General features: G+C 47.9%; 1 protein-coding gene across 4 annotated transcripts; it reads right to left on the reverse strand.

Moving 5' to 3' along the window:
* Positions 1–214: 214 nt before the first annotated feature.
* On the reverse strand, positions 215–23,722 carry FOXJ2 (forkhead box J2). Of its 4 annotated transcripts, none has more exons than XM_055280756.2 (12): positions 22,563–23,662; positions 22,219–22,329; positions 16,245–16,591; positions 13,045–13,119; positions 12,024–12,092; positions 11,703–11,843; positions 10,805–11,003; positions 7,479–7,886; positions 6,971–7,072; positions 6,198–6,407; positions 5,147–5,245; positions 215–2,976 (listed from the first exon to the last, which is right to left on the reverse strand). In XM_055280756.2, the coding sequence occupies exons 3-12, from the start codon at positions 16,575–16,577 to the stop codon at positions 2,888–2,890; spliced, it is 1,725 nt and encodes a 574-aa protein (XP_055136731.1). In that variant the 5' UTR covers positions 16,578–16,591; positions 22,219–22,329; positions 22,563–23,662; the 3' UTR covers positions 215–2,887. The 4 variants fall into 4 exon arrangements, with proteins under 4 accessions (XP_055136731.1, XP_055136730.1, XP_063495766.1 ...); XM_063639696.1 differs by lacking the exon at positions 215–2,976 and adding an exon at positions 2,997–4,581 and having other exon boundaries at positions 22,563–23,718; XM_055280755.2 differs by lacking the exon at positions 22,219–22,329 and having other exon boundaries at positions 22,563–23,722.
* Positions 23,723–25,929: the final 2,207 nt, after the last annotated feature.

Consider the following 25,929-nt stretch of genomic DNA (forward strand, 5'->3'; position numbering starts at 1 on the left):
GCAATATGTCATCACACTTGATAGCATCTGAAAAGAGGAATGTTAAGGACGTACCTTTGATTCTTCTTTCCCACCAAGGTCACAAAACATGTCGGTGTCAACTAATTCAACCCAGTGGTGGAAGGTGGAAGAGGAATAAAGACCAACTGAAACTAAATTCTTTCACATTTCTCTTTTCCTTCCCTGGCCAAAAGAAACTTAAGACCACTACCAGTAAGATAAAACTGTAAACATTCTTTTTTTTTTTTTATTAAGAAAGCATGCAAAAAAACAATGACAACAACTTGTGAGACCATATACCCCCTTCTCAGGATGCAGCAATGCAAAGCATTATGGGTGGTGGCACAAAGGACTCACCAAACCAGAAACATGAGGAGCAGGGACTGAGGAGAGAAAGGTTGGGATGGGTAGATCTATACCAAATAATTACTCCTTTTGTCCCTCTCCTCCACTTTCTCTCTTATTTCCTCTTATAGGCAGTGAGCTTCTGCAGTTTTGCACACATCACCCAATACAACAATAATGACTACACTTTGTGTCCAGCAATGCTAGACCAACAAGAAAAAGTAGTATTCTTTTCATTTCATGAAGGGGAGGGGAAACTGAGGCCCAAAGGGAGTCAGGTTTGCCCTGTGCCATGTAGCAAGACTGGGCTTGGTGGAAGGGAGCTGGAATCTCAGGAGGCCTAATGGCCAATCTCCAGTCCCAGACCCAAACTTCAGCTACCCTGGCTGCACACCAGAATTCTTCGTGAGACTAGTTTGCAGAAGACACAGATGAACAAGGGGCACTTGCATGTATAATCCTGCCCTTGCAAATCCTGTATGGATCTGAACAGGAAAAGGGTTTAGAAAAGAGAAGTGATCATTTACAAATGGGGCATATGGAGGAGAACTGACGGGAAGTTCTGTGTAGCACACACCCTGACTGGAAGGAATAAGGAAGGAAAAGATGCCTAAAGTAGGGACGCTGGGCAAAGGCATTTTGCCATCCTCTAAGAGCAATTCTCCTTTCCCCAGCGGGAAATATTACGTCATACTTCAACCCCACTAAGTGCCCTCCAACATCATGGGAGATTCAAGCCACTCACACCCCCATTTCTTTCTTAGGAAGGCTTCAAAGAAATAAAGTGCTCTTTAGTTAACTGCCCTATCTTGCCCCTTTACTTCAGCCTCACTGGACTTCTTCAATAAACTCTCATATATAACCCCCTTCCAAAAAAAGGAAAGGGGTGAATGAAAGAAAAAAGCAGGAGAGTAGAAAGCCAAATCTCTTGGAAATTATGGGTAAATAAAATAATAGGCATGAAAAGCAGAAATCACCAAGAAAGTGGCCTTGTCTATTCCATACATTTTGTCCCACAGCTTTTCAGCAAGTGAAATAAGGACAGAAGTAAAATTGTTCTTCCCTCTCGTAACTAAAATTCAACAATTAACATTAAATATACACTGAATACTTTGCAACAGTAAGTCATGGCCACCCCTTGTAAAAGAGATGAGTTAGCTCTATACCTTTTTCTGGGGGTCCCCCTTGGCCCTCACTGAACTCTTGCCTCTAGATTATGTATTCTCCTCCACCAATCTCCTTCACCCCTCAAAGCCTACTTGCAAAAGCTTCAGCCAGATGATCTGGATTCCAAGAGAAGCATCTGCCTATGTATTTAAAGAACTAAAATATTCCCTATCCATTTCTTTGCCAGCTCCCTTTTCCTCTCCCCATCCTCCTACCACCATCACTAAAGGTTTGGTTCTGCTATGAGAGGTGGGAATGAGATTCCCATCATGTCTTAGGACACAACGAAACTCAGAGTGATAATGGGTTCCTTTTTCTTTCCTGAGAATCCCAGAAAATGGGGGAAGAAAAAAGATGGGTGGAAGATTTGGGCAAACAATTAAAGGAGGACAAACTAATATTTGCTGAATGGGAAAAAGGGATGGGAAGGTAATTCGTAAATGCAAATAAGAGCCATAGTTAATTTTCAGAGAAAATTATGTTTAAAAAGCCAAAATAGTTAAGTTGGAATCATCTCCAAGAAGCTAAAACTAGGCTGAATAGTTGTCCTCATGCCCTACCATAGAAGCAGAGTTTGGGCTAAAACCAATCCTATCTTCTTAGAGAATGGGCTCGAAACAAGCCAATGGACACTGATGTAACATGGCAGTGTACACTCAGTTTCACACTGACTTATATTCCATCCCTTCCAATGGTCTCCAATTCCACTAGGATTTTATTGTCACCCTCCTGCACCACCATCATCACTTTTACCCTTGATAGGAAATGCAGACTGGCAGAAGTAAGGATTGAAGGTATAAAGGGACAAGGAAGACCTCAGAGGACAGAATTAGCACCATTTTAAAACCTCCAAATTTTTGGCTGCCAAGTAATGTTTCAGACCCTTTCTACTTGGTAATGTGGCCTCTCCAGTCCTGGCCTGAAACTGACGGGAACAAAAAACAATTTAGGGCCAAAAAGTAGGATTAGCATTGAGTTTCTCCAAGAGAAAGGTAAACTGGAGTCTAAAACCTTTCTCTGTAGCTATCATGGCTTCATCTTCCAGCCTGATGATTTTAAATTAGCAAAAGGTGGACATGATCCATGATGTAGGGACAGGAGACTATGGACAGTATATAACCAATAATAATAATAATAATATAAGAATAATAATAAAAGAACTAGGAAAAAACAGGAAGGAAGAGAGAAGAATGAGGCAGGAAAGAGGGGGTTATCTTCGGCAGCATCTTGCAGTGGCTTCTCTGACAGAGAAAGAACAAAAAGAGGATATATGTCTATATACAGACAGGGGGGAAGGGACGGGCTGGGGTTGCTCTTTCCCCACTGCCAGACTTCACCACGTGGCCCTGGGCTGATGTCCACACTCTGTGATGCACTAAGTGATCAAGTCCCAGTCGAAGTCATCAGGGATCTCCTCATTGGCACCAGGAGGTGGCACTGGTGGCCGAGGGACCATATGGTGTGCTGTTAGAAAGAAAGAAAGAGAGTAAAAGGAGAGTGGATGGGAAGCTGTTCCCTCAATTTAGAAGGACTGTGCTCAGCCCCAGCTAACACCATGAAGAAGGCCTTGTGAAGCTATCGCCCTTATCAGCTGGAGTTAATTTCGGTTGCAGGTCACCACTTCAGTGAGGTCTCAGGAAATAAACTAGAGTAAATTACATTCCACAGCAATTAAATATTATGCTGCCGTTAAAAATTATACTTCTGACACCAGGCACAGTTGCTCACACCTGTTATCCCAGCACTTTGGGAGGCCAAGGCAGGCGGATCATGAGGTCAGGAGTTCGAGACCAGCCTGGCCAACATGGAGAAACCCCGTCTCTACTAAAAATACAAAAAATTAGCCAGGTGTGGTGGCATGTGCCTGTAGTCCCAGCTACTCGGGAGGCTGAAGCAAGAGAATGGCGTGAACCTGGGAGGTGGAGGTTGCAGTGAGCCAAGACTGTGCCATTGCTCTGTCGCCTGGGCAACAGAGCGAGACTCCGTCTCAAAAAAAAAAAAATTATACTTCTGAAAACATACGATAATGATAACATACAGAAGATAATATCATATGGCTGGGCACGGTGGCTCATGCCTATAATCCCAGCACTTTGAGAGGCCGAGATGGGTGAATCACTTGAGGTCAGGAGTTCTAGACCAGACTGGCCAACATGGTGAAACCCTGTCTCTACTAAAAAATAAAAATTAGCCAGGCACAGTGGTGGGCGCCTGTAATCCCAGCTGCTCGGGTGGCTGAGGCTCAAGAATCACTTGAACCTGGGAGGCGGAGGTTGCAGTGAGCCAGGATCACACCATTGCCTACTGCCCTCCAGCCTGGGCAACAGAACAAGACTCTGACTCAAACAAACAAACAGAAGATAATGTCACATGAAATAGCAGTAGAGAAATCTGTATTTATATTATATGGACAAAGAACAGAGAGAGTCAGATCTCACCCCCAAATTGAAAACACGTGTGGTTAGGCAGAATAACAGTGATTTTTCTATATGTGTCTAAATGTGAAGGATCTGTTCATTTTGTTCTGTCTATGGCAATTTAGTGTCTCCCCGACCCACCCCCACTATCAGAGATAGTTCAATCCCAGACCCCTGATTCTAGAGATCAGGTGATAGGAAAGCAGACATGGGCACAAAGCAAGTATGTGTGGATAACAAATTCATTTTATTTGCCTGAGCACATCTTCCATCTAGATTCCAAAGCCACACATAAATGTTGCACATAGCTATCTTTTGCTTATATGTATGCTTTCACTTCCTTTTACTATTGCAGTTGCTAATTTTAAAGTACATCTAGCCGGGGGCAATGGATCATGCCTGTAATCCCAGCACTTTGGGAGGCAGAGGCAGGCGGATCACTTGTGGTCAGGAGTTCAAGACAAGCCTAGCCAACGTGGCAAAACCCCATCTCTACTAAAAATACAAAAATTAGCCAGGCATGGTGGTGTGGGTCTGTAGTCCCAGCTACTTGAGAGGCTCAAACAGGAGAATCATTTCAACCCAGGAGGTGGAGGTTGTAGGGAGCTGAGATCACACCACTGTACTCCAGCCTGGGCAACAGAGCGAGACTCTGTCGAAAAGAAAAGAAAAGGGGAAGGGAAGGGAAGGGGAAAGGAAGGGGAAGGGAAGGGAAGGGAAGGGAAGAGGAAGGGGAAGGGGAAGGGGAAGGGAAGGGAAGCAGAAGGGAAGCGGAAGGGAAGGGGAAGGGAAGGGAAAGGGAAGGGGAAGGGAAGGGAAAGGGAAGGGAAAGGGAGGGGAAGGGGAAGAGAAGGGGAAAGGGAAGGGAAGTGGAAGGGGAAGAGAAGGGGAAAGGGAAGGGAAAGGGAAGGGAAGGGAAAGGGAAGGGGAAGGGAAAGGGAAGGGAAGGGAAAGGGAAGGGGAAGGGAAGGGGAAGGGAAGGGGAAGGGAAGGGAAGGAAAAGGGAAGGGAAAGGGAAGGGACATCTGTCTTCGTTAGTCTCCCCTGACATATACCTCCTTAGCAGGTAGCCCATCCTCCAGCCTTGGGAATTATAAAGGCTCATTCCCTCCAGTGAGATGCATGTAAAAATGCACAGAATGCCAGCTCAGAGTGAAAGGAAAGCAAAACAACTCACCAGAGTGCAACACTTTTGAAACGAGCTTCCTAGCTCTTACCTGGGCGATTGTATCCTGCTGAGTCCTGGGTGGGGATTGGGTACATTGGTGATGGGCCAGGGTAGAGGTGGGGAGCTTGTGGGTGCCCATAAGAGTTCACTGCCAAAGCAAGACAAGAGTTACTTGAGTGTGGGGGGAGGGGGTTACTGTACTCAACAAAGCAGGGAAGAAAAAAATATACCCTTGTTCCCATCCTCTTTCTCTCTTCCCTGCCCTGTTCTGTAGCTCCTGCAGGCAAGAAGGCTTTCTGCAGAAGCTGTCAGTCCTCACCACTGAGGGTAAAATGAAATGGATAGTACAATTGTGAAATAGGAAAGATATAAGGATGAAAAATATAGAAACACAGGGCCAGGTATGGTGGCTCATGCCTGTAATCCCAACACTTTGGGCGGCCGAGGTGGACAGATCCCTTGAGTCCAAGAGTTTGAAGATAGCCTGGGCGACATGGTGAAACCCCAGCCATATACAAAATACAAAAAAAAATTAGCTGGGCATGGTGGTACACACCTGTAGTCCCAGCTACTCGGGAGGCTGAAGTGGGAGGATCACCTGAGCTCCAGGGGATCAAGGTTGCAGTGAGCTGTGATCACACCACTGCATTCCAGAGCCTGGGCGACAGAGCGAGACCCCAAAAAAAAAAAAAAAAAGCAAAAAACAGGAACATAATCATGACATCTCTCTCATTTCACTAGTTTGAACATCATGTAAGTATAGAACCACCATTTCATCTGGTATCACCCAGGCGGTAGGGATTACTGAGACGCAAATTTAAAATAGAGCCTTTCTCTAACAAATCTCCTCCCTTTTCTTAAGTAATTCTGATCTTCCAAACTGAGGTCTAAAAAGGAATCATACAGTCTATTTCTTTTGCATTTTTCAGTTTAGGACTTCACTGATTCAACAGATATCCAGTCAACTGATAAACTAGTTCCACTGCTCAATTTGGGTCACTGCCCCATAAAATCCTGTCTCTCAGTTCTCTTTTGCCTTTCTCCTATGCTTCCTTTTCAACATAGTCTCCACCTCCATGGCAACTGGCTTGGTGCAGTACCTTGGCTCATGGCTGACTCCTGTTTGCCACTGGTGAGGGCACAGGAGTCAGCAATACGGGCAGGGGCTGGTGGGCGGTGGGTACCCCCTTGAGGGGGCACGTGACCAGTCTGAGTAAGGAAGTGGTTGAGGGAGTCACACAGATTGGCAATGTGATGCTGGTCGAGGGTCCAGTTCTTCTGCTCTGCCTGTCGTAGACTCTCCATCAGTTCTACAAAGAGGGAAGCGAGCAATGCAAATCTTGCAGAGGTAGGAAGCCCCTAACAGACCCAGCCCTATCTCACTGTTTCAAACACACCATCAATCACCCCCACTGATAACAGGCACTAACAATAACAATTTACATCTTTCAGAGCTCTGCATTTTCAAACTCTCATTCTATTTGATCCCTTACCAAATTCTTATAATTTCCATCTTACCGATGAGTAAGATAAACTTTCAATGTGACTGAGTGACTCAGCCAAGGTCACACTGTCAGTAAGTGGTGACAAAACTACAAAATAGTGGTCCACGGCTTCTAAATTCCTGAGGGCCTTCTCCCTCCCAGAGACAGAATGGACTAGGATTATTCACTGCCATATTTTCAGTTAAGACAAGATTAATTTGAGTTAATTTGAAAGTAATGTAAATATTATCCATCTTGTGTAAAAAGAAAGAAAAACAATGAAATCCTCAATTCTGCAACTTCATTTAACCACCCCCTTCCGGTTCCAGTTTCTACTGGGTTTTCCCTTACAGTGTATCCCTCTCTTCCTTCATCCTTTGATCACTAACCTGAGAATTGTGACTGCTCAATGCTGGACCAATTGAGCCGATTCACCATCTTGAAGCTTTCCTTTAAAGAGTCAATATTAGAGCACCAGTCAGAAGGAAAGGCTGTAAAGAGGAAGGAAAGTGGATAATAAGATAGAGTGAAGCGTGAGACAGCAGTCAACTGACACCAGGCTGACTACATGCAAGATTCTTGCATCTATACAGATTATCAGTTGCACTTCCAAGTTTTGGACTTTCCCTCCCTGGGGGTTTAGGACTGGAAAAGCTAGCTATGCTTTAAGTACAGCCAGGCTCATAGTCAGGAGAATATGTAAAACAATCTCAATTGATCCAAGAATTCTATAAGACAGAGCTCTAAGTAGTAACTTTGTTCAGATTAGTTCACATGAAGGAGCGAAGCCTAAAAGACCCATCATTAACTTCCTAACTAACTGCACCTCCATGCCGGAGTTAGGACAAGGACATCACCCCACCCTCCTCTAGATCACTCTGCACCCTCCTTACTCACCAAAGCCAGTGTTGTTGATGGGAGCCTGGCCTTGTGCCTGTGGCTGTGGAGGCGGTGGCTGCTGGGCAGGGTGGGAGTGGGGATGGTGCTGATGAGGGTGGTAGCCTCCATGCTGCAGCGGGGGTGGATGCATGGCCATTACAGGGGGAGGCCCATAGCCTTCCGCCCCAGCTTGCTTTCCCCCTGGTGGGGTACAACCATCCGGGCTTGGGGTGTGCAGTGGAGGAGCACCCCCTACAGCGGAGGGGCCCTGGGCAGGTGCCTGCTGCTGCTGTGGCTGGGACTGCTGGGGAGGTGGCTGTGGCGGCTGCTGCTGCTGCTGCTGCTGTTGAGGTGGCGGTGGCTGCTGCTGCTGATACATGTAGTAGTTGTTCGAGGGTGGGATGTCCCCCAGGAGAGAAGAAAAGCCTGCAGGTGGGGAGGAAGCAGGCAAGTGACTTAAGCAATGCATTTTTCACAAAATGGGATTTTCCCTGGGTTGAGATGGGAAGCCTCAGACCAAAACTGTGGAGTTAAAAGGGTAAGAACATTCTAGGGCAGCAAAGATCTCTGTGGCCCTCCTGGCAGGTACAAGAGACAGGAAGACACTGAGGTTAGAGGAGGGCCCTGACAGTGTGGAGACCACTGAAATCTTACTAAAAAGGTCAGTGTGTAGCGTTTAATGCTAGTTTTTAGGGATTTGGCTGAAGGCCTGAAATCACAGTTTCCCAGCAGGTGAACTTTAAAAAGGAAACCATCCCTGGTCATCTAGTGTTTAGGGAAAAAAAAAAAAAGTTAATCAGAAACAAAACAAAGCCATCAGTTGTCTACTATCTCCTCTTCTTTCTTTTTTTTTGAGATGGAGTTTCACTCTTGTTGTCCAGGCTGGAGTGCAATGGTGCGATCTCGGCTCACTGCAACCTCCGCCTCCCAAGTTCAAGCAATTCTCCTGCCTCAGCCTCCCGAGTAGCTGAGACTACAGGCGTGTACCACCACACCTGGCTAATTTTGTATTTTTAGTAGAGACGGGGTTTCTCCATGTTGAGGTTGGTCTCAAACTCCTGACTTCAGGAGATCCGCCCACCTTGGCCTCCCAAAGTGCTGGGACTACAGGCATGAGATACCATGACCGGCCCCTTATTTTCTCTACACTCTGCTACTGCCAAGTCATTCCTGTATCCTCTGTAAACAAATGTAGCTTGGGTGAGGAGCAGAGACAGGATGGAGTTATTTCTCAAGCAGACTAGGCCAGGAAGAACAAAAGTCTGAGGCTAGAGGCTTTTGGTCACAATAAAACTTGAGTGAACTCTAGGCTGTCCTCACCCAATCTAATTTTTTACTTTATTTCTGACAGTTTCTCATGTTCCCACCTCCAATCAACCAACCACCTGAGTTGGATTCATTTCTTGAGCAAATGCTACAGTCTTGGACACAACTCTAGGAACTGATCCCCTGGGATATACAAGAAGAAATTCATGGAAATTAATATAAGTTTTCCAAAAAGTGACTCCTAACCAGTTTTTATCATTCCATTCAGCCCCTGCTGCCAACATAGGGCCACTGCACAGAACGAGAAGGTCTAATGCCTCACCTGAAATCAACTTCACCACTGTCTCTAAGTTATTTAAAAAACAAACACACAGATATTGCAGAGGGCCGAACCAGATGTTCTCTCAAGGCGCCTCCCAACAAAAACTTTAAGTCATTCTCACATGATAATCAGGAAAATGTGCACAGACAAGATACCAGCTGATATTAAGGATGTATTATCAATTATGTTAGGAATGATAATGTCATGGTAGATAACCAGAAGAAAGTCATCATTTAGGGATGTATATCAAAGTTGTATTTGTGAGTGGAATGACATGGTATATGTGAATTCCATTAAATTACTCCAATTTTTAGAAGGCTTAGTGGTAAACAAAACAAGCCTAAAATACTGATAACTGTTAAAGTTGGGTGATGGAACACAGGGGTTTATTATATTCTCCACACTTTTGCATCTGTTTGCAATTTTTCACAATAAAAGTAACATAAATATAAATACACTAAAAAGAAACTGTTCTCACAATGAAACACAGGGATTCTTCGCGAGAGGGTACTGCTGCTGCCCCCTCGTGGTCATCCTCCAAATGACTCGCTTGCAGCCCTAAAATCACTGCCCTTAGTCCTGGAAGGGGCAATCCTCCAACTCACTTTCTGAAACTATTAACCTAGCTTGCCTCCTAAAACAGCTGTATTTGCACAAGGATGAGCTCACTTGACTCCAAACAGTTTTAGTTCATGAGATATTTCCTCTGAGTAGTGATACCTCTCTTCGTGTTAAAAATAAGAAATATGGGTCAGGCGCAGTGGCTCACGCCTGTAATCCCAGCACTTTGGGAGGCTGAGGTAAGTGGATCACCTGAGGTCAGGAGTTCAAGAGCAGCTTGGCCAACGTGGTGAAACCCCGTCTCTACTAAAAAATATAAAAATTAGCCAGGCGTGGTGGCAGGAGCCTGTAATCCCAGCTAATTGGGAGGCTGAGACAGAAGAATTGCTTGAACCTGGGAGGCGGAGGTTGCAGTGAGCCGAGATTGCGACACTGCTCTCTCGCCTGACAAACAAAGAACGAAACTCTGCCTCAAAAAAATAAAGAAAGAAATATGGTCGGGCACGGTGGCTCACACCTGTAATCCCAGCACTTTGGAAGGCCGAGGCGGGTGGATCACTTGAGGCCAGGAGTTCGAGACCAGCCCAGCCAACGTGGTGAAACCCTGTCTCTACTAAAAATACAAAACTTAAGCCAGGCACAGTGACTCACGTCTGTAATCCCGACACTTCGGGAGGCTGAGGCAGGCGGATCACCTGAGGTCAGGAGTTCAAGACCAGCCCGGCCAACATGGCGAAACCCTGTCTCTACTAAAAGTACAAAAATTAGCTGGGTGTGGCAGCGTGCGCCTGTAGTCCGAGCTACTCGGGAGGCTGAGGCAGGAGAATTGCTTGAACCCGGGAGGCGGAGGTTGCAGTGAGCTGAGATTGCGCCACTACACACCAGCCTGGGTGACAAGAGCGAGACTCCGTCTCAAAAAAAAACAAAAATAAAAATACAAAAATTAGCCAAGCGTGGTAGCACGTGCCTGTACTCCCAGCTACTTGAGAAGTTGAGATGACAGAATCGCTTGAACCCGTGAGGCGGAGGTTGCAGTGAGCCGAGATCGCACCACTGCACTCCAGCTTGGATAACAGAGTGAGACCCTGTCTCAAAAAAATAAATAAATTTAAAAAAAGGGAAAAAAGAAAATGTCACCCCACTTGTTCAACAAGATAAAAAAGTCTCTATGCACCCATCCCAACTCCAGACTCACCATGCTGAGAGGAGGAAGAGGACTTCTCCAGCATGGACTTATAGAGGTTGCGGAAGGACCAGCTTAGATCCTGAAAGTTGATCTCTGAGTAGGAGAATTTAAAGTCATGGTTGGTGTTATAGAGGGGAGGGGGACCCTCAGCACTTTCTCGGCCTGAAGCCCCTGCTGCCACTGCTCCACCATCCACAGATCCTGTGCCCTGCAAAAACAGGTAAGAAATTCCTGATCAGTGTCCCAGCTGAGGGACCAATAAAACCCTTCAATGGTCACCAGGCTCTCCTGTCTGTCCTCTTCATCCTCGCCTAGCTCTTCAATGACCCAGCATCATTTTCTCCTTCTTTTCTCATTTGTTCTTATCTTGAATCTACCCTCTTTCTCTCAACAGTCTCCATTTCTTCTTTTCTTTGTTTGTTTCTGAGGCAGGGTCTGGCTCTGTCACCCAGGCTGGAGTGTGGTGGCGTGATCTCACCTTACAGCAACCTCCACCTCCCCGGTTCAAGTGATTCTCATGCCTCAGCCTCCCGAGTAGGAGGAACTATAGGCGTATGCCACCACGCCCAGCTAATTTTGTATTTTTAGTAGAGATGGGGTTTTGGCACGTTGGATAGGCGGGTCTCAAGCTCCTGGACTCATGTGATCCGCCTGCCTCGACCTCCCAAAGTGCTGAGATTACAGGCATGAGCCACTGTGCCTAGCTTTTCTTTCCTAATGTTTCTCAAAGTTCTGCTATGCCTTTCTATTTCTCTATCTCTATATTTCCCTCTTTTGCTTTCCCCTTCTTTCTCAATTTATCTGCCTCATATATCACAGATACTCAATACATAATTGTGAATAAACAGGGAGACATCTGAATCTATTCACCACCCATCCCATGACCCCTGCCGTATCTGCTTCCTACCTGGCTGTAGCTAGCAATAGATGTGGAGCTCTGAAGTGACATCTGCGGATTCCCCTCAGGAGGCAGTGAGGCTTCTCCACTCCCTGGAACGCCTCCCCGTGGGCTCTTGCTTGCCTCCTGTTCTGGTGAGTCTTGGGACAGCTGAGGGTTGTGAAGAAAAAGAAATCTATAAGCAGAGGCACAACATCCTCCCAAGACCCATGGTTTCCCCTCTGCTGTATTCCTTCCACCTCTGCCTCTGGAAGGACTGAACATCCACAAGAGGAGGTGGAAGGAGCAGCTGGCTCAGATATGGCATCTCCTCATGAGCTGGGAACTTACGTCATCATCTGGAGGGTGTCTTCTCTTTCGGGAAATGTCAGGGCAGGTGTCAATTGTCCAATAGGAACCCTGGAAGGAGATCCCATTCCCACAGAAAACAAAATTGTTACATTCAGAACCTCCCAGGGTTCTGGGTATTAATGAAGAGCAAACTGTCCTAGAAACTCACGGAGTATGCCAGAGGGAATCCTGTGGTCCACACACAGGCCTCGATTGTTCTGGAGGGACAGAACAATGGCATCTAGCTCAAAGAGCTGGAGATGTCCAGACACAGCCTCTCCCTTCCCTTCTGACCTGAGGCAAAACTTGCTTGGACTTTAGCATCCACATCTGTCAAATGGAGAGAATGATCCATCCCTTCTCTTTTATGGGGGAAACACCAGGGACTTTTGTATAGAGATGTTTGTACAAAGGTTATTAAGTCTACCTTTTACATCTAGGAAAAAAGAGCGCCACACAAAAAAGGGGGAGCATGAAAGTCAACTTTACCCTAAGTATTTCTATTTTTTAAAAGAAAAGATTTCAGTCTTTTTTTTTTGAGATGGAGTTTCACTCTTGTTGCCCAGGCTGGAGTGCAATGGCGCAATCTCAGCTCACCGCAACCTCTGCCTCCCAGGTTCAAGCAATTCTCCTGCCTCAGCCTCCCGAGTAGCTGGGATTACAGGCATGCACTACCACGCCCGGCTAATTTTTTGTATTTTTAGTACAGACGGGGTTTCGCCGTGTTGACTAGGCTGGTTTGAACTCCTGACCTCAGTTGATCCGCCCGCCTCAGGCTCCTAAAGTGTTGGGATTACAGGCATTAGCCAACGCGCCCAGCCTCACAGTCTTTCTTAGTCACCCATTCTACTGGGGGCCCACAAGCTTGACAACCAAGCTTCCTCTGAGGAAAAATAAAGATGCTTCTCTAATTAGCATGATTTCCTCTTCTGGGTAATTAAAGCAGCCAGAAGACTCTGGACTGTCAACTACTTCACTCTCCTTCCTGCTCCTCCTTTCAATGCTTACAGTAGTATCTTACCTTCCCAGGGTCATCCCGAGGTCTGGGCACCTTCCGGAAACACTTGTTGAGAGAAAGGTTGTGCCGTATTGAATTCTGGAGATGCAGAGAAGCAAGTTAGGCCTGAGCATTATGCAGAGCAGAAAATTTTCCAATAGAACACAGAGGGACACACAAAAAAACGTAATACACCATGGAGTTGAAGTATCAGGGTAAGCTTAGTACCTCTTAACTACGCTGATGGAGGGAATTATGCATCAAATAGCAATAGCAATGAGATAAGAAAAATGCAGAGATTAAACTGATGGGAGGGAATGGCTATAAATTTGATTACTAATGCTTCTGAAAAACTGATTATATAGTTTTTCAGTCTTTCCAGCCAAGTGACAAGTATATAAATGCCTCACGATCACATCTGCCCAGTTCCTCAATCTACCCGACTGATAGCAAAAGAACAATGTTTTAAAACTTTTTATACAAATTATGAGTGAAAGAAAAACACAGATCACCTTCATTTTCTCAATAGCCCATAGAATGTTCACATTTGGAGGAAAGAAATGCTGTATAAGTGTGTTGGGGTTGGGCGTGGTGGCTCACGCCTATAATCCCAACACTTTGGGAGGCCAAGGTGTGCTGATCACCTAAGGTCAGGAGTTCGACACCAGCCTAGCCGACATGGTGAAACCCCATCTCTGCTAAAAATACAAAAAATTAGCCGGGCGTGGTGGCACATGCCTGTAATCCCAGCTACTCAGGAGGCTGAGACAAGAGAATCGCTTGAACCCAGGAGGCAGAGATGGCAGTGAGCCCAGATTGTGCCACTGCACTCCAGCCTAGACAACAAGAGCGAAACTCTGTCTCAAAAAAAAAAAAAAAAAACGTGTGTGCTAGGTGGTATTGGATTGGGGGTTATGGTAGCTAGCAGGGACATATTTACAAAGGGAAAGCTCAATGGGCCAGGCACAATGGCTCACGCCTGTAATTCCAGCATCTTGGGAGGCCGAGATGGGAGGATCACTTGAGTCTAGGAACCTGAGGCCAGCCTGGGCAACACAGTGAGACCTCATTTCTACAAAATAAAAAAAAGTTCCTGTGCATGGTGGTGCATGCCTGTAGTCCCAGCTACTCAGGAGGCTGAGGTGGGAGGATTGCTTGAGCCCAGGTTCAAGCTGCAGTGAGCTGTGATTGTACCACTACAATCCAGCCTGGGTGACAGAGCAAGACCCTGTCTTAAAAAAAAAAAAAAAAAAAAAAAAAAGGCCGGGTACAGTGGCTCACACCTATAATCCCAGCACTTTGGGAGACCGAGGCAGGAGGTGGATCATTTGAGGTCAGGAGTTTGAGACCAGCCCAGCTAACATGGTGAAAGCCCGTCTCTACTAAAAATACAAAAAAAATTAGCTGGTTGCAGTGGCAGGCGCCTGTAATCCCAGCTACTAGGGAGGCTGAGGCAGGAGAATCGCTTGAACCTGGGAGGCAGAGGTTGCAGTGAGCCAAGATTGCGCCACTGCACTCTAGCCTGGGCGACAGAGCAAGACTCCGTCTCAAAAAAAAAAAAAAAAAAAAAAAAAAGAGGCCAGGTGCAGTGGCTCACACCTGTAATCCCAGCCAGCACTTTGGGAGGCCGAGGTGGGTGGATCATTTGAGGTCAGGAGTTCAAGACCAGCCTGGCCAACATGGTGAAACCCCACCTCTACTAAAAATACAAAAATTAGCCAGGCAGCAGTGGCGCGCACCTGTAATCCCAGCTACTCGGGAGGCTGAGGCAGGAGAATCGCTTGCACCTGGGAGGCGGAGGTTATGGTGAGCCAATATCACGCCACTAAACTCCAGTCTGGGGACAGTGAGACCCTGTCCCCCACCCCCGAAAAAAAAAAAAAAAAAAGAAAAGAAAAGAAAGCTGAGTGCTTTCAATCGTCTCCAACTCACTACATGGTTTGTATGTCAACTAGGGGTTTATAGAGTGAGAGAACTACATATTAAGTTCCCATTCCTACTCAACAATTGACAAATGAGCTACTGCTCCAAAAAATTGAGCATATCAGCCTTCCTTCTTTGCTTGGGAGAGGAGGCCCTTCTTTCTTCATCTCCAGCCAAACAACTTAACTTCTCATTACTTGCTTGGTAGCCAGCTGTTGGTAAAGAACCTAATTATAGGCCGGGCGCGGTGGCTCATGCTTGTAATCCCAGCACTTTGGGAGGCCGAGGCGGGTGAATCACGAGGTCAGGAGATCGAGACCACGGTGAAACTCCGTCTCTACTAAAAAAAAAAATATAAAAAATTAGCCGGGCGTGGTGGCGGGCGCCTGTAGTCCCAGCTACTCGGAGAGGCTGAGGCAGGAGAATGGCGTGAACCCGGGAGGCGGAGCTTACAGTGAGCCGAGATCGCGCCACTGCACTCCAGCCTGGGCGGCAGAGCGAGACTCCGTCTCAAAAAAAAAAAAAAAAAAGAACCTAATTATATTATTATTTTTCTTGGAATGCAACTTTTCAAAAGATGATGACTGTGCAATGGAGTTATGGAAATCTGATGCTCTAGATTAGACTCCTACCTCTAGGTAGGAAGGAGTGATGCCATGCCTTGCACAGTGACTTGAACATCGTAGAATGGCAATAAACATTTGTGAAATGAATGAATATCCTCTTTGAGGGATCAGAAGACAAGAGGATGTGGGCCGGGTGCTGTGGCTCATGCCTGTAATCTCAGCACTTTGGGAGGCTGAGGGGGGTGGATCATGAAATCTGGAGTTCAAGACTAGCCTGGCCAACATAGCAAAACCCTGTCTCTACTAAAAATACAAAAAACCAGCTGGGCACGGTGGCGGGCACCTGTAATCCCAGCTACTCAGGAAGCTGAGGCAGGAAAATCGCTTGAACCTGGGAGGTAGAGGTTTCAGTGAGCCGAGACCATGGAATTGCACTCCAGCCCGGGCGACAGTGCGAGACTCTGTCTCAAAAAAACAGATAAGAGGGTGTGATGAGCAACAGCATCCTGCCATCCCCATCACTATACTTAATGGCTTGGAGTTTCCCTAATATACCTTATAAAAGTTGTTCAACTCTGAAAAAAAGTAGAGGGCAGAACATATGAGATTTTAAGTTTTCACATCTCTGAGACAAACCAGAGTAAACTGAACAGGTTACAGGAAGAAACAAAACCTTTTTCTCTAAAAAGGCTGTTGAAGGCTAAACCTAAGCCAAGATTATAGAAGCATTCCCACCTTCCAACCAATGCCAGCATTCTTGTAATAGGGGAAGTTATCACAGATCCAGCGGTAAATCTCGCTGAGGGTCATCTTCTTGGCTGGAGAGGAGTTGATGGCATAGGTGATGAGAGTGGCATAGCTGTATCGTGGCTTGCCGTCCTGGTGAACTGCTGCCTCGTCTTTGCTCAGGGTGGCATTAGGATCTGTGGGTGAGCCCGGTGAACACTTGCGGCTGCTCCCGGGAGGCCCAGCCTGGGAGGCACTTCCAAGCTTCTCAATGGTAGCTCGGAGGGTCAGCTGGGGGAGCCAGTCTATGGAGGTGAGGCTACTCTCTAGGTCAGAAGCCATAGTACTTCTGGGTTCTGCAGAGAAGAAGACAGAGAGGAGACGAAAATACTAGGGGCAAGTAATACTCAAATCCTTTTGTTTGAGGGAAGTAGAGTTTCTTCCTACTCTCATTCCCATAAGACACCCATGGCATGGCCTTCCACCAGGTGTTCCCAGAATCCCCAAGCAGATCTATCTACCAGATGATGGACTGCTAGTTACCCTACATCTGATTGCGGAGCAAGGCCAAGAGGCCTCTCCATGTAGGACTAAAAGAGATCAAACTTCACACCAAATTGAGCTATTTCCTCAATTCACCTTACTTATGGCCCTACAACATAGTATTTTTAAACTATGTAGGAATGAGTTTGAAAAAAGAAAAACCCCACTTAGATAGCAGGTAAAATTAAAGTCCATTCTCCAATCACGTGACACCTGTTATATTTTCATACAACATCCACAGATGGACGGCATGAACGCACATATAAAGAAAAAGTCTACCTAAATACAAACATACACAGATGAAGCACACACCAACACTTTTAAAGATGCTTCCTACTAGATACATTATGAGCACTTGCCCTTTTTATCCCACACACATGTGCACCTGAGGCATATTAGATATATCCCAGGCATAAATTATATATGACAACCAGCAGACAGACACATAAACAGTGAAGCACATACACAGAGATCACGATTACATATACAGCATACATTACCACCAGAGCACAAAGTCACACACAGAAGCAACACATCCTGAGTACACAGCTGCCCTCACACTTTTTAAGCTACCCCTTGCATGCTCCCACCCACAGACACCAACACCAGGAAGAAGTCATCCACAAGGACCTCCCACCTCTCAGCCTGCTGGGCTTCACCGAGCCAGGGAGACACTCAGCTGTGTGCCTACCGATAACAATCAGATAGCCTGGCTAAAAATAGCCACTCTGGGGCTCGGAGCTGGCTCCCCTTCTCCGCCCTCCTCCTCCCTCCTTCCTTCCCAGCCAGGCAGGCACGCTCGCAGCACCTCCATGCAAACTCCTGGAGCTGCCAGACCGCCTACGCCTGATGTTTGCACGCCCTGCTGCCACCCACACTGCCTGGGCGCTCTTGCCAGCAGAGAGGTATAGCTACAGTGACATCTTGCTGAGGGAAGGTGAAGAACGATGGGTGATATCTGTATTGCAGGGTCTAGAAAGGCTGGCAGGAACCACTAGGTAGCCATTTGGCACTCCCCTAGAGCTGATGCCAGCAACCCCCTAAGCACTTGCTGCCTAACAGGTTTGTGCCTGCACAGCCGCCAGATTCCAGCTAACATTGTCTTCCTCAGTCTCACCAGGGCATTTCTCCTGAGAAGCCAGGACTAGATTGCCTCAAAGTTCAGAATCCTGAACAGAAAAGTATGATGTAAGTGATCTCTAAATCCACAGCCAGATACATGCGCAAGCGTATCCATAAAATACAACAGATCCACACACTTTGCAGGCCAAAGCTCAACAGCAGATAGGACCATGTCCCCCTCTCTCCTGACCCCAACACATCTTTCAGGGTCTCAGCTCCCTCTTCTATCCTAGGTAGTGATTCTTCTGCCCTTGACCCTTAAGCCTTTCTCCTAGGGGTCAGCATTCTCACTTACTCCCCTCTCCCCAAGGTCCCACCCACGCAGATGGCAATCTGCATGTGTGCACAAGTACCCAGCCCTGTGCTCCTAACCAGCAACACACTCACTCCACAAGGCTGAAGGAAACACCTTAGTGCCTCAGGCGCCGGGGCAGCAAGAGACCCAACTGGAACCCAAGAATTGTTTGACAGGAGAAAAGGGGCGGAGGGACGGGGGATGGCATGTTTATAAATAGTGTCATGAAGGGTTTCCCCTTTATCCTTAGCTTCTCTCACACTATCTTCCTCTTCATCCCACTACCACCTTGCCCTAACCATGGAAACTTGGAAACTAATAGGAACACTTAATCATTCCAGGAACCTCACACCTTCCAATACTACTAAGTCAAAACACCCCAGTCCCTGGGCCATAGCAGATCACATATATACTTGTATACTTGTAGCAGGATCACAGTCTTGTAGCTGGGTCATCCGAGCTGAAGAGTGGCATGCCAATGAGCAGGTTTCCAATGACCAGGGTCCTCCTGGGTCCTCCCCAGATGGGGAGGTCCCTAAAGTAGTTCTGCCCTATTCCCTATTTATCTCCTTCTAAAGATCCCTAGGAAATTTCATCTTAAGAGCACAGAGGCCTTCAGTTGATGTTCATTTGAAACAACTTTTCCAACACTGGACAGGGGCATGAGAGTGGATTTAAAGTGTTTAGAGGGCTTACAGAAGAACCCATTTGGCACATGCCAATCACAGTGAGCTCCTGAAAGGGAAGCACTCTCAGCCTTTTGCAAGTTGTTCTACGCCCTTCCCTACCCTTACCCCAGCACCAGGTTAGGACACTGAGGTTAAATTTAACCTTTCTCCAGCCCCCTTCCAGTCAGCCCTCCAAATACAGCCCCCAGCACTCAAAATATATTCAAATCTCACCAGCTACAAGCAGCTTGTAGCATCTGATCCTTTTGATCTTTCAGCACCGTTCTCCTTTGACCCATCCCACTTCCTCACCCTCTTCACTTCTCCATTTGTGAAGGGCAGCCCAGCATGTAGAGCCTCGGAGACTGAGGTTCCTTGGTTCTATTCCAAATCCTCCTGGACTGTCCCTAACCCCCTAACCATCCCTTGCCTCTCTGATGAAGTGTTTTTTTTTTTTTTTGGAGACGAAGCCTTGCTCTTTGGCCGAGGCTAGAGTACAGTGGTGCGATCTCGGCTCACTGCAACCTCCATCTCCTAGGTTCAAGCGATTTTCGTTTCTCAGACTCCCTAGTAGCTGGGATTATAGGCACACGCCACCACGCCCGGCTAATTTTTGTATTTTTAGTAGAGGTGGGGTTTCACCATGTTGGCCTGGCTGGTCTTGAACTCCTCACCTCAGGTGATCTACCCATCTCAGTCTCCCAAAGTGCTGGGATTACAGGTGTCAGCCACCATGCCTGGCCCCCGGTGAAGTCTTGATGCCTCAGTTTTCCCCTTCAATAAAAGAGATGAACCCATAAACCCTGCCAAAGCATCGTCCCTGGAGCGAAGTGAATGAAACTTAATGAGCTCGTGGCTGCCACACATTCCACGCTCCCCAAAATAATGGCACGAGGCTAATGTTCAGGGCTATTATTAGAAAGGCAAACAAGAGGTACTTCCATTTCTCAGTCCAACCAACCTAGTTACCCAGACCTCTCTCTCCAGGTGGGCCTTGTGCCACAGGGCTTGGGCAGAACCTGAGTCAGGCCACATTCTTCTCTGTGTGCTGGAAGACTGAAAGGAAATACCCATAGAAGCTGGGAAAGGCAGCCAAAGGGCAGGCTCCATCACATCCACACGACGTCTAATGAAGACTACAGAACTGGGAGAAAGGCAGGGAAAAACAGACACATAGACATTCTGGGCGTGAAAGACCGATCCTGGATGAAACATGTAAGATCCACAGTAACAGGCTCAGTTTTCTTCCCATTTTATCTGAAAGGCCACTACTTGTTCTAATGCCAATGTCAGGTAATAAGGTGTGATAACTTCCTGCCCCATACAGAATGCCAGAACAAAGAGCACAGTGGCTAGGTGTAGCACATGAGTTAGGCTGCCTGAGTTTCAATCCCAGCTCCACTATTTTGATTGTTGTAAGGATTACCTTGAGTTAATATTTTTAGAGCACTTAGTAAGTGCTAAATAAGTGTAGCTATTGTTTTTAAATGGGGAAAAAAGAGAATACTAGAAATTAAAAATTAGCAAACTGACAGACTATAGAGATAGGAGTGGAAGCAGCAAGCCTGCAGTGGTTTGCATTACAAAGCCTGCACTGCGTCTGCAATAGTTTTCAGGATGTCAGAATCTCAAACTTTTCCTTTGGAGATAATATCACCCAGTACTGGCTAATGCTAGGATCAGGAAGACTCCAAGGATGAAGCAATGAGGAACTATCATCTCTTATCTTCCAGGGGGAACTAGTTGTAGTCATAAGACATGGTCTGGGAAAGCACACTCTCTAAACCACAGTTAATCCCACTCAGTAGCCACCTGCTTCTAACTGATTCCAGAGAAGCAAGCAGGGTTAGGGAACTCAGTCCAAGCAGGGCCAGTTAAACTGCGTGGCGGTGGTGTACTGGGAGATGTTGTGATATAGTTCACCCTGAGCCATTCAGGCAGGTGCAGGCCAGCATCTGGTGAAGCACTTTATAAGAAACAGGCTGCTGTTAACCAGCGTGGCCTCTTTTGTAAAAGGTGGGGGAGTTCTGGAGTTAGAAGTCAAGGATCCTCATCCTTCTGAGACCAGAGGTATCCGCAATGAAGCTCTCTTATTAGTCCTAGAAGATATTATCCCAACCTGAGACTGGGCTGCCCTGCTGCTTAAAGGACTGTCCTGTAGACTGTCACGAGGGCTCCCACTGACTGGGGGGGAGGCCAAGCCCTTCCCCTCAGGTGTGCATCCTTACCACCACCTATCCATGTCCTTGTACAGAGGCACCTGCTTCTAGGGGCCCACCAGAAACATACAATTCTAGGTAACTGGAGTATAGTTTGAAAAGCACATAAGTACCTGTCTCCACACACATACCCACTTGAAACAGAGAGAGCCACACTCACCTGAATTAAGAAGTATATACATGTTGTCCTACAGCACAGCCACACAAACCTGTGCCCTATCTCACATACCACCAGTAGCTGCCAGGACAAGTGAATGTGCTCAGGAACTTAGGTACACCTCACCCATGCCCCAGAGAGAGGAGGAAATATGAAAGGCCAGGTCAGATGAAGACTCCTTCACCACTTGTCCTTGCTGTGAGACAGAAGATAAGGTATCTGCTAATGGCGAGGCAGGAAAGCAAACAGCAGCTAGTGACCTCTCCTAAAAACAGCCTAGGTTTCAGGGAAGGATTTCCTGGAACCCTTTTCCTGCCTTTTCTGAAGATTCTGGACTTTGATAATTCCCTAGCTTATGAAGGAAAACTTTCACACAAGGTTCCGGGGACTCAGAACTGAACAAGAAACAGGAAGGGAGAGGATGAGACTATTAGGTACTTTTCTGGAAGGAAACTTTATATACTCCTCAGAAGTGAAATCTCTCCAGTGGTCAACTTGTTTAGCTGGAAGTCTGGACAGAAGCGGAGCAGCAGCCCTCCTCCCTTCGTATCCAGGATCTGATTTTCCCTGAAGAATTGTGAGCAAAAAACAGGAGTCGAGAAGGGGACTGGGGCAGTGGTACAGGGCCAGCATCAAGGAAGCACTTCAACCCAGGAGTTGGCATTCCCCTGCACACTTTCTTCTCGCCTCAGAACATGTGGGATTCCCATTTTCCCTTTGGATTTTATGGGCAGCTAGGAATGCAAATGTCAGGAGAGGAGGCCTCTTGGTATCTGAGATAGGATGAGCAGGAACAGATTGCTTTTCTTGTCAAGGGAGCGGTAAGTGCAGTAAGCTGGAGGGAACACCTCTGGTGAACACTAAGCTGACCGCGGCATGCCCTGGGCAAGGCCAGGACCCCAGATGCCACCGTGATTTTCATGACAGCCCACTCTCCAGGTGAAAAGGCCCAAGGGTGAAGGGTGGTATGGAGTCTTACCACTGGTTGGGTTGTGTAAATCACTGCTACACAGTATGCATGTTCTCAAAATGCAGCCGTTTTCTGATAACCCTTTTCCTCAGCATGAAAACATCCACTTCCCCAAGGGACCTAAAATGAATCCCATCCCTTTAGTCCCCAAACACGAAGAAACCCATTTCTCAGAGCTTCTGCAGCAAGATGTGGGTTCAAATCCAGGAGCTCCCTTGGCTCACAGTTCCCATTGGATTTTCTGAGTCACCGCTGTATCTTCCCCGGTAGTGAAACCCACGATCCACCAGCTCAACCCCCTACACCCACTAGTGCCAGACAACGACAGAGAGAAGATGAAAGAAAGCACTAACCTGTCTCCAAGGTTCCTCCGGCAAAGGGAGGGAACCACCTGGTGCTGGAGTTTGGGGTTGGAAGGATTCCCCTCTTCAGAGGCAGGTGACGGCTCTCATCCTCAGTGGCTCTTCCTGTGCTTGGCTGAGCCTCCCAAGTTGGTGAGGGGAACTGGGTCCCCTGAGGATGAGGAGTCAAGGGCGGAGGAGGGGGAGGCGGAGGAGAAGGAGGTCCTACTTGGGGAAGGTGGCACACCCCCCACACCCTGCTTGTCACCCTGGGGAGGAGGGGAGGAGCCTCTCCCAACCAGGAGTTGTCTCCTCCCCCTTGGGGGAGTTCCCCTCCCCCCCAAACTGGATCTTTCTGAGGTGGAGGGCTCTTTCCGTCTGCTGGAGATATGAGCGGAGGGGCTCTACCCCGTTCCACTGTCTAGGCACGAGGAAGTTGAGGGGAGGTCTTCCCCTCTCCAGAAGGCTGAAAGCCGATTCCTCTTCTTTCCCTGGAGTGGCTTCTGAACGTAAGGACTTCTGTCCCCTGTGAATACTGGTGGGCCGAGGGTGCCTACTCCATAGGCACAGCCCCGTCTCTCTTTGCCTCGAAAGTCCTCAACTGTTGAGAGTGTGTGTTTGGAGGGGCGGGGGCGCGCTAGGGTGGTCTCACTCTGCTTCCCTACGGAAAGCTCCCTTCTTTCCACTTCTGGGGGTCTCCTCCCCGGCCAGTACAGGGGTCTTCCTCGCCTCTAGGCAGGAGAGAGGCGTCCCCTCCAGGGGTCTCTTCTTTCCCTCATCCGAGTGCTCAGGGTCTTTTCTCTCCAACAGGGGGAGAGGTTGCTCGCGTCCCCGCTCCCGCCTCCGCTCCCGGGGTGCTCCAGAGGGTGGGGCTTTCGTACTCCCGGCTCTCCCTGAGCTGGCCTGGGCAGCACGGTCCGGGAGGCCGCGGCTCGAGACTCCGGTCCCTGCTACTGTGGCGGCAGCACCTCCTCTAGGGCCGTCCTGTCCGGTCCGCTCCCTTCGGCGCGTGGGGCTCCCCGCGCTGCCACCACTCGTGCTCCGACCAGTCCGGGCTCCCGGGGAGCCAGAAGGCGGACGGACAGTGTCAGGGCTCGGCGCGGGCTCGGGCTCGGCTCGGCTCCGCTGCAGGCCCCGGCTCCTCCCCGGCCTCCGCGCCGCGCTCCGCGCCCCTCCCCCTCCCCCGCCCGCCGGCCGCTGCCGCCACCGCCTCCCGGCGCGGGTTAAGGAGGAGCCGGGCGACGCCGAGCCGCGGGCGGCGCCGAGCCGCGAGCCGCGCTGCCCGGTGTGCGCTCCGCCTGGAGAGCCACGGCCGCTCTCACTCCGGCGAGGGGTCTCGCCGCCCTCGCCCACCTGCGGCCGCGTGGCTCCGGGAGCTCGCCGTCTACCCGGGATGACAACTCACTGCTCCCCGTCGGGAGATTCCCTCGTGCGCACCGTATACCGTCAATTCCAGCTGACACCCCAACTCCGGCGTTTCATTCTGTTAAACTCCGTATACAGATGAACAGCCCTAGCTTTCTCAGGACTGTCTTTGATGGGCTTCTCTTTCCCTCGAGATGATTTATAAAGGGTCATGAGCATTGAGGTGAAGATTGGGGTGAAGTTTATATGTTACCCTTATATCATCCTGGAATTCAGTAAATGCTCCTTGATTGGGTGGATACATGATAAATGAGCGTGTAACGGTGAAATAAACATCAGAAGATCTGGGTCCTGTTCCTTGTTCCAGCTTCGTAAACTTGTGCATGGCCCTTGTTCTCTGCAATCTTGCTCAGCGAAGAAGGGACCTTGATACTCGGCCTGCTTACCCTTTACGGCTGTCACATCCTGGAGTCATATTATTCTGCTGCAAATTCTTATATATTTCATATTTTGGCTTTTTTTTTTTTTTTTTCTGAGACGGAGTTTCACTCTTATTGCCCAGGCTGGAGTGCAATGGCACGATCTCGGCCCACTGCAACCTACGCCTCCCGGGTTCAAGCGATTCTCCAGCCTCAGCCTCCCTAGTAGGTGGGATTACAGGTGCGCGCCACCACGCCCAGCTAATTTTTGTATTTTTAGTAGAGATGGGGTTTCACCATGTTGGCCCGGCTGGTCTCGAACTCCTGACCTTGTGATCCGCCTTCCTCAGCCTCCCAAAGTGCTGGGATTACAGGCGTGAGCCACCGCGCCTGGCCCATACTCCAGCTTTTTAAACTTTTATCAAACTACCCTACTTTCTTTCCTTTCTTTCTTTTTCTTTTTTTAAAAGTAGAGACGGGGTCTCAGTATGCTGCCCAGGCTGGTCTTTAATTCCTGGGTTTAAACTATTCTCCCGTTTTAGGCCTCCAAAGTGCTGGGATTACAAGCAGGAAACGCGGCCCGGCCTACTCTCTACTTTATATCACATAAGATAATAGGCCAGGCGCAGTGGCTCACGCCTGTAATCCCAACAGTTTGGGAGGCCCAGGCGGGGGGATCACTTGAAGTCAGGAATTGGAGACCAGCCTGGCCAACGTGGTGAAACCTCTGTCTCTACTAAAAATACAAAAATTAGCCCGGCGCGGTGGCAGACGCTGTAGTGCTGTCTAAGGCAGGAGAATCGCTTGAACCCGGAAAGCGGTGGTTGCAGTGAGCCAAGACCGCGCCACTCCACTCCAGCCTGGGCGACAGAGCCAGATTCCATCTAAAAAAAAAAAAAAAGAATTAGCCAGGCGTGGTGGTGCGTGCCTGTGATCCCAGCTACTTGGGAGGCTGAGGCAGGAGAACCACTTGAAACCGGGAAACGGAGGTTGCAGTGAGCCCAGATCTTGCCACTGCACTCCAGCCTGGGCGACAGAGCAAGACTCCGTCTCAAAAAAAAAAAAAAAAAAAGATAATACGAATACAAAAATATTGCTTGCAAAATATTTGAATTGCCCCCAAAAGACTACATACTTAAGTTATATGTATATATTATATTAATAATTATATTTATAATATGCCAGGCATTGCACTGAGCATTCTGCATGTGTTGTCACATTGATGATTCTAGCAATTCCCTAAGACACTATTATTATACTTCTTTTACCGATGAGAAAATTGTGACTTACAGATACTATGTGTGAGTTCACTTAATTAGTAAGTAGCAAAGTCAGGACTTAAATCCAAATGACTCCAGTGCCCAGCTCTTGACATCTATACCATTGTCCGGAGCGATCACAATTTAAAGTCATCCTCAAAATTAAAGGCAGTAAACCAAACCAAGCCTGTTCTTCCTCCTCACGCTTGCTATATTCAGGTTTAAAGATGTATTTTTCCCCTCTTTGAGGCATTAAATAATTCTCTCACATGCAGATAATTTGGCGGCAAATCTTTCTTGCTATGTGTTGGATGTTTTGTTATGTTTCAACCGTTT

Source organism: Symphalangus syndactylus, chromosome 5 (genome assembly GCF_028878055.3).
Source record: "Symphalangus syndactylus isolate Jambi chromosome 5, NHGRI_mSymSyn1-v2.1_pri, whole genome shotgun sequence".
NCBI lineage: Eukaryota > Metazoa > Chordata > Mammalia > Primates > Hylobatidae > Symphalangus > Symphalangus syndactylus.

Excerpts from the sequence above, each read along its gene's own strand:
- FOXJ2 (XM_055280755.2), bottom strand. The coding sequence starts at position 16,577 with ATGGCTTCTGACCTAGAGAGTAGCCTCACCTCCATAGACTGGCTCCCC. Across the intron at positions 13,120-16,244 it reads ATGCTGGCATTGGTTGGAAG|AATTCAATACGGCACAACCT; the intron begins GTGGGAATGCTT and ends CTGCATCTCCAG. Across the intron at positions 7,887-10,804 it reads CTCTTCCTCCTCTCAGCATG|GCTTTTCTTCTCTCCTGGGG; the intron begins GTGAGTCTGGAG and ends CCCCACCTGCAG.